This window comes from Bos grunniens, chromosome 23 (genome assembly GCF_055505025.1).
Source record: "Bos grunniens cultivar Pamir isolate PY7600 chromosome 23, Bosgru_T2T1.0, whole genome shotgun sequence".
NCBI classification, from domain to species: domain Eukaryota; kingdom Metazoa; phylum Chordata; class Mammalia; order Artiodactyla; family Bovidae; genus Bos; species Bos grunniens.
This window is the reverse complement of record NC_141187.1, coordinates 34,624,795-34,640,776: the sequence shown is the minus strand read 5'-3', so window position 1 is coordinate 34,640,776 and position 15,982 is coordinate 34,624,795. Positions and strand designations below refer to the sequence as shown.

The 15,982-nt window shown below is 39.4% G+C and overlaps 1 protein-coding gene across 2 annotated transcripts; it reads right to left on the bottom strand.

Annotated features, from left to right (window-relative positions):
• Positions 1 to 306: 306 nt before the first annotated feature.
• On the bottom strand, positions 307 to 14,698 carry C23H6orf62 (chromosome 23 C6orf62 homolog). Of its 2 annotated transcripts, none has more exons than XM_086370023.1 (5): positions 11,766 to 14,698; positions 9,898 to 10,074; positions 8,699 to 8,821; positions 4,641 to 4,775; positions 307 to 1,686 (listed from the first exon to the last, which is right to left on the bottom strand). In XM_086370023.1, exons 1-5 carry the CDS (start codon positions 11,892 to 11,894, stop codon positions 1,561 to 1,563), a joined length of 690 nt encoding a protein of 229 aa, XP_086226149.1. In that variant the 5' UTR covers positions 11,895 to 14,698; the 3' UTR covers positions 307 to 1,560. The 2 variants fall into 2 exon arrangements, with proteins under 2 accessions (XP_086226149.1, XP_086226150.1); XM_086370024.1 differs by having other exon boundaries at positions 13,109 to 14,199.
• Positions 14,699 to 15,982: the final 1,284 nt, after the last annotated feature.

The following is a 15,982-nucleotide window of genomic DNA, read 5'->3' as shown; positions in this document are numbered from 1 at the left end:
AGTATTTTTGCCTTTCCACGAAGCCAGGTATAAGGTCAGGATGGTAACTGTTAAAAGCTGACAAAATGTCTTTGATTCCCATTCCTGTTGAAATTACAAACCCAACTTCTCTTCTGAGTTTACGGTTTAGCCATGGGCTAAGAGTCTGAGTGAACTCCGGGAGTTGGTGATGGACAGGGAGGCCTGGCGAGCTGAGATTCACGGGGTCGCGAAGAGTCAGACACGACTGAGCGACAGAACCGAACTGAACTGAAGGTCTCAATAATAGGTACCCAAGTGACTTATAAGAAAAGTTACCACTTCGAGTTTTGTGTATTCACCTGAATAGTCAGGGAACTTTCACCTATTTTATTTAGGTTTTCATTTATTCAAATTCCAACCAGAAGCTAAATACAATTGGAAACCGGTAAGCACTAACTTTTACTCCAAAGGAGTAGGATCATTCAGATTTACTCCAATAAAAGTATGCAACCCTTAAGCAAAGCTTTTCTTCATTTAAAGAAAAATAAAACAAACAAAAAAACTATACAGTAGTCTTTCCTTATGTTCATTGCACAAAATGAGTTCTGCTTTTAGAACTTTGACACTCAATGGTGTTTTTTTTCCTCCCCGCACAATTTAAGATCCCAACTTTAATAACTTTTCTACATCAAAAAAACCCTAAGTTTTCCTTTAGGATGGTGTAAAAACCAGTATTTCTGCACAATTCACTGGAATTGTTTTTCTTTATAATAAAAATCTCTTCTTTTCAAAACCAAAAAACAAAAACCAAAAGTCCTCTACCTATTGTGGTTTCTGCAGCTATGAATGTATTTCTCAGTTTCATAGCCGTTTAGCTACTTCAGACTCCAGATCTGCTTTTACGTGTGTAACTGTGCACACTCGGCAGAATACTCTTTCATAACAGCAACTTGGGGAAAGAGATCTGGAAATAAAACACATACATTTATGAGTACCAGGAAACAAACATGACCCAGTAATATATGAGGCAAGACTGCCTACAATGAGATGCTCTTTAAAGATTTCTTTCCCATGGTTGTATCTTCTTTTTCTTTTTTAAACAACCACTTTTGGCCATTAGAATGAATCTGACACTGCTCTGAACAACGGTGATTATAGCAAAGCTATAAGTTTTAAAAACGTTTATACCTGTTACATTCACTTCTCACCCTCCAAATACTGATGACAGGTGTCAAAGAGGCCAACACCAGCACAAATGGAAAGACCATCAAAAATGAGTATCACCTTGTGCTTTCAGAAACATTTAAGCATTTCAGTGTACAATAGTCCTTTCATTTCACATTTTTAGTAAGATGCTGATGCAGTACAGCAAATATGCAAAGCATCTTCTTTCACACAGTCTGTGCAGAAGACATCTAATTTAAGTTCTGAGATACAAATGATTAAAAAAAAAAAATCCAGGATGAACAAGTTTCAAAATGCATAGTGTTCTGTGCATGAGTCCATTTTTCTTTAAACTCTGAAAGAATCAAGTGGTAAGAAAAAAAAAAAAAATTGCTGCTGCACTCTCTGATCTTCTCCATTTTGCTGGTCAGCACTCTATTCTGGCATGTAGGGATGGAGGTGATCCTCAATGGTGCCAACTGCCCAGTGGGTAAGCTGTTCCTGTGGCAGGTAGAGGCAGATGCTGCATAACTTGAAGATCGTAGCTTTGTTTTTTGGAGTCTGGAAGGGGAAAAAATTTTTAGAATATTCTTAAGAAGGACCTCAACGTAACTGGCCAATTATCACATGAAAATCTCCCACAATTTATTAAGCACTTAAGAACACAGTAACAAAGCATATAGAGTAAGGCAAGAAATTATGGTCCCTATTCATAGGGAACTTGGTCTAGTTGGGACAGAACCTTGACACACGAAATACAGAAAAAGAGTCAACATGATACTAAATGTTTACAGAAATTTATGCAGACTTTAAAAAGTTATGAAAATCAGACTAGCTAAAAGAAATTAGGATTAAAGGCATATCATGGAGATAGATTTGAATAGAGATTTGCAATCACATTTGTATACAGAAAGACAGCAGATGTGGTGAGAGCAGGAGGTAGAGAAATCAGAAATAGGTTAAGAGATTTAAGCATATCCTGGGGTAAAGGACAAGGCCAAAGTATTAACAGATAAATCACACTCGTTGAGTATTTTTAAAAAGCAGTTACCATTTTAACATCTAACTTCTGATAAACAAGTGCAAGGTACTTCCACAAAAAACTATGGCTAGTCACAAAAAACTATGGCTAGTAAGTGGAAGCGGAGAAGGCAATGGCACCCCACTCTAGTACTCTTGCCTGGAAAATCCCATGGACAGAGAAGCCTGGTGGGCTGAAGTCCATGGGGTTGCTAAGAGTCGGACACGACTGAGTGACTTCACTTTTACTTTTCACTTTCATGCATTGGAGAAGGAAATGGCAGCCCACTCCAGTGTTCTTGCCTGGAGAATCCCAGGGACGGAGGAGCCTGGTGGGCTGCCATCTATGGGGTCACACAGAGTTGGACACAACTGAAGTGACTTAGCAGCAGCAGCAGTAAGTGGAAGATGAAGTCTGAACCCAGAACTGCCTTCAAAGTTTTGCATCTTTTCACTATAGCACCTCTTTAAAAAAAGGCAAAAGGAACAGAAGGTGGACTTTGCCAATGTCTGAAGCAGTCTATATACCTATGTACATAAATGAACCCAATACATATATTTTTTCATTTTAACTTTTAAAACCTAGGACTTTCATTTACTACTTTTATAGAAAAGAACATGATCACAGAAGTTATTTGTCCAAGGTCTCATGGCCAGTAAGTTACTGCGTGTATGTTAGAATCCGAATTCTAGGCATGAGCTTCTATACCACCAACCATTCAAAATTTTTTTGGTCTAGCCCTTATCATATACATTATGTTAGAACATAAAGGGGAGATCTCTGCTAGATGATTCCAATCAAATTTCTTAATTTCCTTAACTATAAAATAGGAGTAGTAAGATCTATACATCAAAAAACTATTAGGAGGATTAAATGAGCTCATACACAGAAAGTATTGAGTTTCGTGCATAATACAGTTGACCCCTAAACAACATGGGTTTGGGCTGCTCAGGGCCCACACATAAGTAAATTTTTTCAATAAACATATTGGAAAAAATTTGAGATTTGTGAAAATTTGAAGAGATTCACAGATAAACCACATAGCCTTAAAGTATCAAAAAAAGAAAAAGGTTATATCATGAATGCGTAAAATATTACATACAGATGACATGACACTTAGACACAGGGATTGGAACACAGACCCTAAATGCAGTTGAAAATCTCCATGTATAATTTAGTCTTCCCTCCATATATACAGTTCCACATCAGCTAACTAAACCATGAATTCAGCCAACTGGACTGAGCAGTTATGTATTTATTGAAAAAATGTCATGTATAAGTGGACGAGTGCAGTTGAAACCTGTGTCATTCAAGGGTCACTGTAGACACTAGTTGAATATCCTGCTCTACAGTATTTTCTAAGTAACTCAAATGAAAGTATACTATAAGCAATTAAAAAGGATAAAAGAGTCAACCAAAAAATATTCACCACAGGAGCACTTAGGTAAATAAGAAACTAAAAACAAAAAAGGCCCAAAACAAAAAACACCCCACCTAAATTGTATGCTTTTCTATCAGTTTTATCACATGCTTCCAGTGAAATTAATTTTCTTAACTCCCAGTTTCTTTTACTTATAACTACACCATAAAATTACTTTCTATAAGGTACAAAATGTACAATCTTCCCAAATAGCCTATCAGCTCCTTGAAGGTAGCAGTATGACTCCCAATTCTAATTCTCTAGTACCTTGCACAGACTTGCTCAAATAAAAACAAAAATGTTCTGCACAATGCAATTAATATTGTACTTTAAAAAAAAAAGTATTTAAAATCACCTTCTCAATGAGGCCTTCTCTGGTGACATTATCTAAGAATTCACACCAAACAGTGTAATTCCCTCTTTTCTCTTAGTATTTATTACTTACCTACTTCTAGGTTCCCCACAATGAAATGCCAACCCATAGAGCAGGAATTTCTAACTTGTTCACTGATATACAATATCTGACACTTAGCACTTATCTGTTGAATGAATGCTAAATAAATTACAATGATGCTATTTTTAACAATTAACAAAGTATCTATTACCCACTATAAATTCTAAGTGATGACATTTATTAGGCTTAGGTCCATAAGAATAAACATTTTACCCAATAAAAATCAATTTGGAATACTTGGACTGCTACTTAAATTGGAAATACTTAATTTAAAATACATGTGGACCTTTAAAATACAGATACGCTTTCATCCTTTTAGATATTTAAAAGATCTAGGCCAGTACTTCTCAAAACATAAATGTGTTATCAATCTCTTGAGGATTTTATTCAAAATACAGATTCTGATTATTGCAAACTGAATTCATGACTTTTAGCAGTTTGGGAACCAGTGTTCCAGGTTAAGATCAGGACATCTGTTTCTTGGTTTTTAAATAACTTCAAAAATAATGCAATACTGAAGGGGCAAATCAGAATTAAGTAACATACAGAAAACAATTTACTAACCAGTAAACTTTTAAAATGCGCCCTTGTGTGGTTTACAAAAATAAAAAAAAGTTTACCTGCAAGTGCTGTCTGTCAATGAAGAGAAACACCGACTGGTTAGGATTGTTGACAACAATTCCAGTCTTGTCCTTTCGGCTCAGTACATGCAGAAACTGTTTTTCATAGTCACCGTGATGAAACTCAAATTTGGCCTACGAAATAAGACATTCACATGTAACCGCAAGCATGTTACACTACCGAAAACATCTACTGCACCCACACGCATACAGGTGTGCTCTCCAATATGGTAACCAATAGAGGCTACTTACATTCATATTAATGAAATGGAATTGAAAACTCAGTTCTTTAATTGTACTGCCCACATTTCAAATGATCAATAGTCTCATTTGGTGGCTGGTGGCCACCATTCTAAATAATCTCTTGGGATACACAAGATTTCCTTGATCACAGAAAATTCTACTGCGTAGCACTTCGTAATTTGACCTTCTAGAAAAACTATACCGAAGTGACTAAATTTTAATACTCCTTTTAAGCCAAATATCATTAAATGAGATGTTCAGACCTACTCAGCTCAAGACTCCTACTTTAGTACTTAGTCCAATAACACCATCCATCTTTCTCTTATATAACAAAGAATGCTACAGATGGCTCTTGGAAAGAAATCTATTTATATTCCAATCCCAGGTGCACACCTCACTACTTACGTGACCTGTGCAAATCCCTTAACTTTTCTAAATTTCAACTTCCTCACCTATAAAATAAAAGGGCTCTAACCCATCAGTTAAGAGGAGTAAATGAAACATAAAACCCACACCTGAAATATACTTCCAGGCCTCACAAAGGTGAGTATCTAAGGATACAGGAACCCCTCAAACTAAAAAAGAAATGTTTTTATACACATTTTTTTCATATTAGTAAAGTTTTTTACATTATGAAAAACAGTTATCAAGTCACTCATAACATTTTTTTGATTTTTTAACATGAGGAAGATTATCCAACAAAATGTCTATGGAGAAGCCAAATGACAGGTGAAAAGACCAGGCTAACAGGGAATTCAAGAAACCTGGAAACCTTACACAATCTGATATTTTAGAATAGTGAATTGTAAAAATGATTATTAGCCCATTTGGTTCAAACAATCTTTATTCTCCCATTATGTCAAAGACAGTAGAAAATACTAACATGGAAAAAAAGTCAGACCTTGCTGTCTAGGGTTTTACTACCCAGCAGTTTTTCTCATAAGCTATAACATAAAATATGGTATCCCCTACACATGACTCTACATAAAATATTGAATTATACTTTTGCACAATTCAAATAGTTATTGAACTCAATACGAAAAGCATGTTATTAGATAGTGACAAATATAAATAAGATAATCTCATTCTTAAGGGACTCACATACGCTGAAGAGGAAAAGCAACATAAAAACGTAAATCCTAACTTACTTCAAACCTTTCCCAGAATACGATGTGGTTATTTGTAAAAAAAAAAAAAACAAAAAAAACCTTAAAATGGGTTCTTACTGTTAAAAGCACCATGAGAAGAAAGAATAACTTAACAGTAGACAATGAGGGCAGTATTAGCAGATGATTTTGGATTGGGCCTTGAAAGATGACAGTAATTTTCCCTGGGGAAAATAAAAATGGTAAGCAATTTGGAAAATGCCATTCTAGGAAACAACCTACACAAACACAAGTGTGTCAAAATCAAGACGATGCTCAAAAAAGACAGCTTCAAGTGTTTCACTATGGCATATATCAAGGTGGATGGAAGAGGCCAGTAGATACCACACTGACAAGAAATTTAAGTGAGACTGAAAAAGGCTCTGCGTGTGTTTCTGTAGCAAATCAATTCTATCCTGCTTGAATAGAGTTCCCAGAGTTTTGGGAAGAATGGTCCACACGAAAAAGAAAACTAATAGGCAGCATGTAAGAAACAATTCCTGGAAGGAAAGTAATGAATGGTGTAAGAGCGTGATGAAGAGCTAACCTGAGCAAAAGCATTAGGAATGAAGAGAAAAGAGTAGACCAGACCAACTTTAATAGTTCCTCCCTGTGCTTCACAGTACTATGAATATAGTGGAACTCAATATTTTAAAACAATCTTTACTGTGGTTTCTATTAAATCTCACTACTGAAGTATTCTGATTTTAAAATGCTTTTGAGTCAGAAAAAAAGGTGTGTGAGTTAAAGTTTGCCTTTCCTTCACCTATCTTGAGAGAATAAACTCTGTTATTTTTATTTAAGGTTTCTCATTCAGGATATTTATATTAAAATTACTTCAAAGAAGTATGTTTGTTTTTACACTGCTAATTATAAAAATATTATCTAAATCCTAGATAATCCTATATCCTACTGCTTATATTCAGTCCATAATTTAAGGTTTTATCATTCAGGGAACTTTCCACAGTACACGGTAGTGAGTTAAGAGCATAGGCTTTATAGTCAGTCTAGACTTAAGTCTTGACTACCACTTAACTGCATGACCTTGGATTTTTTACCTATATGACAGTTTCTTAGCAAAAGGAGGTTCCTATCTACCTAGTTTAAGGACTGAGATTCAACATACATCAAATTTTATTTGAAAGACAGCCTAGCAGTCAACACTCAACATAACAGCCATGATTTTAAAGAAAAGTAACACTTGAGAAGACTATTTTAATACAACTATTTTTTTAAAACAAGGTCTGAGAGAAAGACAGGGTACTAGAAATTAAACGTACTGCGATAAGCAGATCTAAGTTTTTCAAATGGGAAATTCTGAACTGAAAAAAACAAAAACAAAAACCTAACAGGGCTCTGGAGAGCAGCACCATTAAGGTGTAAGACCTGCCCTGATAACATGCCTTTTCCATTTCTGTCTTCTATATTCAGCTTAAATTCTCCAGCACATTCATCTTAGTCAGATGTCATCAATTAAAACAACGCAAACAGAGGACGTTCACCTCTAGCCTATCGGCAAATGAACCTTAGAAAAATGACAACTTATTTGAGCTAATGTGTAGCAACATTACCATGGGGACAGAAGGAGGATACCAATTAGTCTATTACACCCAAAAGCACTATAAAGACACTTCGTTAGACTGGATAAAAGCAAAATTTTTTCAATGACAATTTTCACTGTCCTAAGCAATCAGTTCAAAATAAGCCTTGTAAAATTTAGCTTGGTATACTTAGTCTTTAAATAAACGTTAATTACTTCTTAGTTTGTCTGATTGCTAAGTATGTTCATAGAAATTTATTAAACATAAATATATTTAAGTAAAAAAAGAAAAGTTACCTATATCTGACCTAAAACTAACCACAATTAACATTTTGGTGGATCTTGTACTTACAACCATGCACACACAGACAAATTACATCAACACACAGATAAATTCCCTTAAATAAAACATTAGAAATTGTCAAGCACATTAAATGACAAGTCAAACATAGCCAAATGTCAAGGAAAGTTAGTTAAGAACCACTACTAAATTCTTTTCTCCTATGAAGCTTTATATGCAAATCAACTCCTAGGAAAGGGTTTCTTCATTCATTTCTTAGATGAGATTCCTTTAAGAACCAGAGTTAAATACAAAGTATTTTAGAAGCGAGTGTGGTGGAGGGGAAGAGATTTCCTAAAGTTTATCTATGGGCCCCACTATAAACAAAGAAAGTGAAAGTGAAGTTGCTTAGTCGTGTCCGACTCTTTGCGACCCCATGGACTGTAGCCTATCAGGCTCCTCCGTCCGTGGGATTTTCCAGGCAAGAGTGCTAGAGTGGATTGCCATTTCCTTCTCCAGGCAATCTTCCCGACCCAGGAATCGAACCTGGGTATCCCGCATTGCGGGCAGACGCTTTACCGTCTGAGCCACCAGGGAAGCCATGTCTACCTTAAAACATTTGCTCTGACCATAATTTCAAAGACACACTGGGTAGTCAGAACCACCTCAATCTCATGCGATTCTATAATCCAAATGCTGTCCATTCTTACAACAGTCGAAAGGCCAGGAGGGACTTGTGAAGGAGAACCTATCAGAAAGCATATTCCTAAGGAATTTCTTAAATTGGACCCTATTCTCTGAGTTTTCAACTTATTTATGTGTTCACCACACTTATTTTAGAATAAAATACCTGAACAGGCCTAAAAGGCTCATCAGATTCCTTCCACCTAGAGAACAGGAGACAGACAATTTTTTCAATATCATTCCGAGGCCAAAGAATGAAATCCATCTCCTGAGTACAGCCAATTACATCCTGTAAAATGCCACACACAAAAAAAACATTACTTTCAAATAAACAAAGCCATAACAAGCAATATCACAAATTACAGGGTCTGACTACAAAAACATTTTCAAGTGCAAAAGGTCCACTATACAGCTGACCCTTTAACAACCTGGGCAGGAGAGACACCGATCAGAGTCGAAAACTGTGCATGTAACTTTATAGCCAGCCCCCCATGTCTGTAGTTCTTTACCTGTGGATTCAACCAACTGTACACTGGGTAGTACTGTAAATTATTTATTTTAAAAAACCCACTTATAAGTGGGCCCTGACAGTTGCTGCAAATCCATGTTAAGGGTCTACCACATATTATGTCTTTTAAGAGGTGACAGTAATAGGACTGTATACAATCTGAATAGTTTATGACCTAATCTTAATTTTTATTTTTTAGAGTTCACATATAGTCAATCAGTCCAATATTCATCATATTGAGATCTAAACTCATCAGTGCACAGTGAAAACTGCCAACTGAACCTCTCATTTTTTGTCTTTTAAGTTCTTGTACCATTATTTCCACTCTTAAAATCAGACCCTAATTAATAAAAGGTGTCCTGGAACTTCTAACTCACCTTATTACAGGTGAAATGCAATTTTTATCATATGCCAATTATTGAGGCCAATTAACCTCTTCCAGACCATTACATGGTTATCTCCAGCTGCCCCCCAAGCATACTAATGATGGGGCCCTCTTGTTCAAGTTACTTTGCCCACAGTAACTTTCAATGAGCTGGAGAAGTTTAGACAAACCGCCTCAAAAGTTCCTTATTTACAAGGGGCAAGATATTTTATTCTCCCCTGAAAAAGGAAATCTCATACATGAATATGTATATCATACATATTACAAAAGTAATATCATACATGAATCACAACAATGTACACCATTACCAACAGAGTAATGCCTAAAAAAGTTAAACATGGCTTTATTTAAATTCCGTTTTTAAAGAGACTTACGATCACCGTTCACTACCCATTCTCAGGAGGGAAAAAAAAAAAAACGCAAGTTTAACTCACAAAAGCCTACCCAATCAAGACCTAAAAACAGAACTCACCCTTCTCATAGACTGGTATCGAGGAGCATGGAGCTGCACCACATCTTTCTGTAAAAGCTCTATGGAACTTTCCAAAGAATAACTGGAATCTCGCACCCCTTTCAGGATATTTTCTTCATAATTATTTGTCATAACTGGTATAACCTCAGACACTTCAAAAAGTGCTGATTTTTTCTTCTAAAAGGAAAAAAAAAAAAGTGTATTAACCTACTGGTAGCACATTGTCTCTTAACACCCAGAGTTCATAATACAATGTTTTGTAGCATTATTCTAACACAGCAAAATTCTTAACTGAAGCCATTTCCATACAGAAAACAGATTTTCAAACTAGGTGGATCCCTCTGTTCTTCCCTCAACCCCCTTACTTCCCAACCACACACAAACAGGCTATTATCAGAATGTTTAACTGCGTTTTTTTAGCATTACGGTAACCATACCAAGAACTTGTTTTGCACAGTATTCCTTAAACAATGAGAAACAAACACCAGACACCCCTGTGGTTAAAAAAACAAAACAGTGATTTACTCCTGATCCAAGTTCACTTAACTGGTTCTACGTACAGCAAAATCAAACTCTCAGCAGCTTAAAATCAAGGCTCTAGGGTCAATTTCCATTATCCCTTCTGGGTATTATGTAACTACAAATGTCAATATTCAAAAGGAAAGGAAAAAATGTCCACCAAACCTTCAAACTTAGTTAAGATCAAGAACTCATCAATTTAGGTTATAAAATTCATGAACTGCTCAAGACAACTGTCTGGATACTGGTCCAGTCAAAGATTTCCATAGGTGTGAGAAGAGCTAGATGATATAATTTTCAGCATCTGATAAATTAAATTCAGAGATCTAGTCTATTTTTATCTCATGTTTCTAGTGAACCTACATTGTAATAGTGTCTATTAAAATCTAGTCTTTATCAATTCTGCAATTAACGAAAAAAGAAAAAAGCAAATCTGTGATATTCAATCTTGAGACAATCATTTCAAAACAAACCACTTTCGAAACCACTTTTTATGCTGTACCTAGCAGCTACAAGAGTTCTTAAATACTAATAACTTTAATACTGGGAATAAATACGTGAGAAACTTTCAAATTAAAGATATACCATGCCAAGATGGTGTTTTTGATGTGAAATTAGCTCACAACTTAAGCACAAAATCAAAGCAGTGTTTCCTTAATATTCAAAACCTAACCTCATGTTTAATAGAAATTGATTATCTAAGAAACTGTCCATTATTTTAAGTTGCCAGAAGTTTTTATCATGTTTTCCGTGACTGCTCACAACTCATTATTTGCTGTTTTACTGTGGGATTAATTCTAACACCAAAAAAACTGTACACTTCTTTTGGTCATGCTGTACTTCTAAAGACAAATTAACCGTTACAGTAATTAACTGCTCCTAAAAATAAAAGTGCATTCTATTTCACTAAATGTACTGTGAGAAAAGGTAAACTACAGCATGTAGCTTGACCAGAAAGCTTTCAGCAAGTAAACATTTTGATTTCAATTACTACTTTCAAACATTCTATATACCTAATCTTTAAATTCAGTAACCAAGTTCTCTATATAACTCCACGTAAATAAAATTTATTATAAAACAAAAATGCGAGTTTTACAATGCTACTCACCCCATGTTAACTAAAAGTGGATCCTGATACTCAGCTTTAGAATTACGTTATTTCCAAACCAATGAGCACACAAGCCTTTCATTCATGGTTACACCCTAACTCCTTTGACTGAGGTTAAAGTTAAAGTGCCAAAGTTAAAGCACACAAATGGAGACTTTTGTTCACCACTCTTTAACCCTAACCATGTAATATACACTTACAAAAAACCTTGTGCTAAATCACATTAAGAACTTTAAATTACCTTCTCCTTGAATACAAAGGCAATATACATCTTGAAGTCAAACTGGTCAGCTAGAGATTCTTTTTTCTTTCTAAGCTGAGCACGTAGTCTGTTCAGAGCTTGTTTCTTCCGGGAGTTTGGGTCCCCCATTTTGAAATACAGGTGGTACTAAAGCCTTTGGAAATTGTCACTAAACTATGGGCACTTTTTCTTAAGACTCAAGTACAACAGAAACAAGTCATTTTTTTTCCTGCTAATATGATTGTATAGCTAAAATCACGACTGCAACCCAAAAACTGCACCTTCTGGCAATATTAGGAGACTGTCATATTACAGGGTCAAGAAACAAAAGCTGCTGTCCAGTCATGTTTGGACAAGAATGGTTTGGGGTCAGATGGGGAAAAGGAAGGGAAGGAAGGAAGGAAAGAGAAAATACTTGAACTAACTTTTTGGAAAACACATTTGGCTTAACTGCCAAAATAAAGGTGGGGGAACGGATAAACCTATTAGTAGGATTTAGGTGTGCAATGAAACACAGTTGACACCAGTCCAATCCTTAAAATCCATCCGGATCTTTTTTTCCCTCTTTTTAGAAAAGGAATAATGAAAAGAAATGAGGGGGACTGTGATCCTTACTTTCCAAATATCAAAAAGGAAAAAAAAAAAAAAAAAAGCCACCAAAATAACCTCCCCCCAAAACCAAACAGGGTAGGTGAATGAAACTGAAATATCCAATTGAACTTTACCCAGCCAGATTCATGGCTGTAGTACCTAATTAATTCTTAGTTATTTCAGATTTCACTATTGCTATGTATTATCAGTGCGTGTTATTGATTACACTTGGTGGTGAGCAAAGAGAAAAGTGCAAAATCGGTAGAGAAAGAAGGGGAGAGGTTCAGGGTTTCCCTGCAATCAACTACAGTGTATACCGGGGGCGGGCAGCTGTTGCCCAAAGGAGCCATAAGAAAAAACAGCGGAGTCATTACCAATTTCCCCATCACCCACATTTTCACCATCAGGCGGCTGCTAATGCTGCTGCCAAGGAGAATCATGATGGCAGAAGAAAAAGGGGTATATATAACACGATATAATAATGATTCCGGCTCTGTGGTTAGACCTGATTAATGCCCGGGATCCCAACACCCCAAGTCCTGCAATGAGTCCTACATTCCCCGAGGGACCGTTCCCTATGAATCTGCCCGCGTGCAAGATCGTGGGGAGTGAGACTTATCTTCTTGTAAGCATTGCTGAGGCAAAGGTGGCGGGTTCTTTCTCCCAAAGCCCAGGCAGTGCCCGGGGACCACCTGCCTTCCACCCCCCGGAGGTCCCACCCCCACCCTTTGCCTTCAGCGGCAGCGACTCACTCGCACCACGGGAGACACTGGATCACTCGGGTTTTCACTCATTTCATCGTGGAAACAATCCCCGCCCAGGTAGAGGAGGCGGGAGAGGGTAAAGGGGAAGGATCAATGGGAAGAAAAGAAAATAATTGCGTTAATATTAATTACTTTTTAAAGTATGCCCACCCCACCCCACCCAAGAAAAGAAAAAACAAAAAAAAGAAAAACTAAGTTCCCGGATTCCGGATTCAGCTCTCACGTTGAACAGACCATGTTTCCCGAGTTTGGATGGTTTAGGGCGGGGTCGTTAGTTGGCTTCCCGAAGGAACAGGGGGGGATGGACTGGAGGCGGCTGGGGCGGGGTGGGTGACGGGGAAGTCCCCTCCCTGTCCCCGCGGAGACCGGGACTGGCGGACCGACTCTCGGGCGGGGTTCGGGCCCTCTAGCCGCAGCCTGCGGGCGGAGCGGTGGCGGCGGCGGTGGGGGCGCTGCTCGCAGCACGGGCAGGAGCCATGTCAAGAGAAAACCACCAGCCAACTGAACCCCTCCATCCCCGCTGCAGTGCGCACTGTGACCGGGCCGCCCGCGCTGCTGCCGCCGCTCAGCCCCCACCTGGGACCCATAGTCTGGCTCGGCGCCCCGGGCGGCGGCGGACGGGAAGAACGCGGGGACGGCGGCGACGGCGAGAGAAAAAGAGAGGAGGAAAAACGAGGAGGAAGGGGGAGGGGGGGTTGGATTTGTACTGGCGGCGGAGAGGGATGAGAGGAAGGGGAGGGGAGCCCTGCGCTAAAGGGGGTCTGTCAGCGAAGAAAACCCCCCAAAATAAAAAGTTATTTCAGTTCAAGCATCTGCTCTGGAGTCTTTCTTCTCCGCACGGATCGAGTTCCGGCTCTCGGAAAGAAGGTCGAGGAGACCCGGAGGGGGGAGAAGCCGAAGCGGAGGGTGAGCGTCCGCGGTGGCACAGCCTGGTTTCCCCCCCACCGGTGGCTGCGGAAGCGACAGCGGCGGCCTCGGCGCCTCCCAGGTCCGGGGCAGAGTCGCGTTTGAGACGAGAAGCGAGAACAAACAACTTAAAATGGCAGCGACGGCCGCTGCGTCACCCGCCCCTCACCGGCACCGCCCCGAACGCTCTGCGGCTGCGCACCGCGCGGGCCGCCACCATCTGCGCAGGGGCGAAGGGGGAGAGAAAACGGGCTGGGGGGAAGGTTTACATGGTTCTCAAGGAGGGAGAAAGGAAGAGCAGGGGCAGAGGGTGTACGCAAGCTTTGAAATGGGTGACTCTCGGAGCTGAAGCTTCTTGGTTAACACTCCTGCCTCAAAAGAGGAGTTTGAGACTAGACATCTCCCCCTCTTGTCCAGAATGCAGTTTCTATGGGGCGTGAAAGGGCCGACCCAATCTCCCTCCGCCCTTTCTGTCAGGAGGGCCCGGCTCTCGAGCGGGCTCCTCGCCCCGCCCCCGCAGTCGTCATAAAGCCACGCCCTTACGCCCTCCCCGACGGAGCACCCGGATGGAATCGCCCTGCCCTCATTTCGTGCTCCCTATGACTCTACTGGGGCGCGGGAGAGGCGGAGCCGGTGGGCGGAGAGAATGCGAAGGTGGGGCGGGGTGGAGGAGGAAAAGGGAAGTGTTTGTGCGGAGGGGAGGTGGAGACACTCATTTCAGTTCGTCGCGGTTTTGTTTCTCAACCACTGATTGGCAGGCTTTTTGTGGGTCTGCCCCGCGGTTTCCTGCAGCTGAGCGTTCGTTTCCAATACCTGGACTTGAAACGGCTAAGCCGCCGAAAATGGCTTATGTTGGTCTCACGTGGCTGTCTGTTTTTCACCTTTCCACGTGCGCAGAGAAGGGAGGGGGAGGGTCCTCAAGCTCCGAAGAAGGTCAAAGACGCCGTTGGAGCGTTGCTCTTGTGGCTTAGGAGGAAAACTGCGGAACCTGCCCCGTGCATCATTTTAACCCTACTTGGAGAACACAATTTCTGACAGTTCGCCACTCAGGACCTTAGACCCTGGGACCTGTCCCTTAGGTGGTTCCGCAAAATATGAAGAGCGTATGTGTTGGACGGACCCACACGTCTTCGAATCACACGTCTTTGGCTCCAAAGAGCGATTAGTCCCATATTTCAGAGCTCTAATGTACCTATAAAACGAAGCTATATAAATAAGAAATCCGCAAAGGTCAACATTCAATGAAAGCAAAAGCAAAATACTCTTTTATGCACTACTCTGTGATGAAATTTTAGAACTCTGTTGGTTCCCCAAATTATTGCTCTTCACTTGGTAAAATCAAAATAGATTACCTGTAATGACTCCCCCCCCCTTTTAACCCATGAACCAAAAGATTAATTATACCCACCCTTCAAAATAAATTGCAACTAAAAAGTGATATTTCTGGATTTCCAAATTATTACTGTGTGTTTTAGTCGATCAGTCATGTTGGACTCTTCGCGACCCCATGGGGTGTTGCCCACCAGGCTGTCAATCCATGTGATTTTTGAGGCAAGAATACTGGAGTGGGTTGCCATTTCCTTCTCCAGGTAATCTTCCTGACCCAGGGACCAAACCCGGGTCTCCTGCATTGTAGACAGACTCTTTACCGTCTGAGCTACTAGAGAAGCCTTAACAATAAATACAGCATTTTGCTAGTGCTTCCCTGATTGATTTTCACAATCACAATTTTTTTGATTTTCACAATTGATTTTCACAATTTTTCTGTAGTAATAACTACAGAAAACTCACAAGGATAAAACAGGATTTCAGGTAGTTTAGGACACTGGTTTTAAAGAAAGACATTTTAAAAATAGCAAAGGTTCATGTCTTCTTGATCTGGGCTTGATTTGTATCCATGATCAGCTCCTTCTCCTGTCTGACTTTTTGTGACCCCATGAAGTGCAGCACACCAGG

Coding starts and splice junctions, on each gene's coding strand:
- C23H6orf62 (XM_086370023.1), bottom strand. CDS start 11,894: ATGGGGGACCCAAACTCCCGGAAGAAACAAGCTCTGAACAGACTACGT. Junction 10,075..11,765: donor CCTTTGTATTCAAGGAGAAG/GTAATTTAAAGT, acceptor TTTTCCTTTTAG/AAGAAAAAATCAGCACTTTT. Junction 1,687..4,640: donor TTGACAGACAGCACTTGCAG/GTAAACTTTTTT, acceptor TTCCCCTTCCAG/ACTCCAAAAAACAAAGCTAC.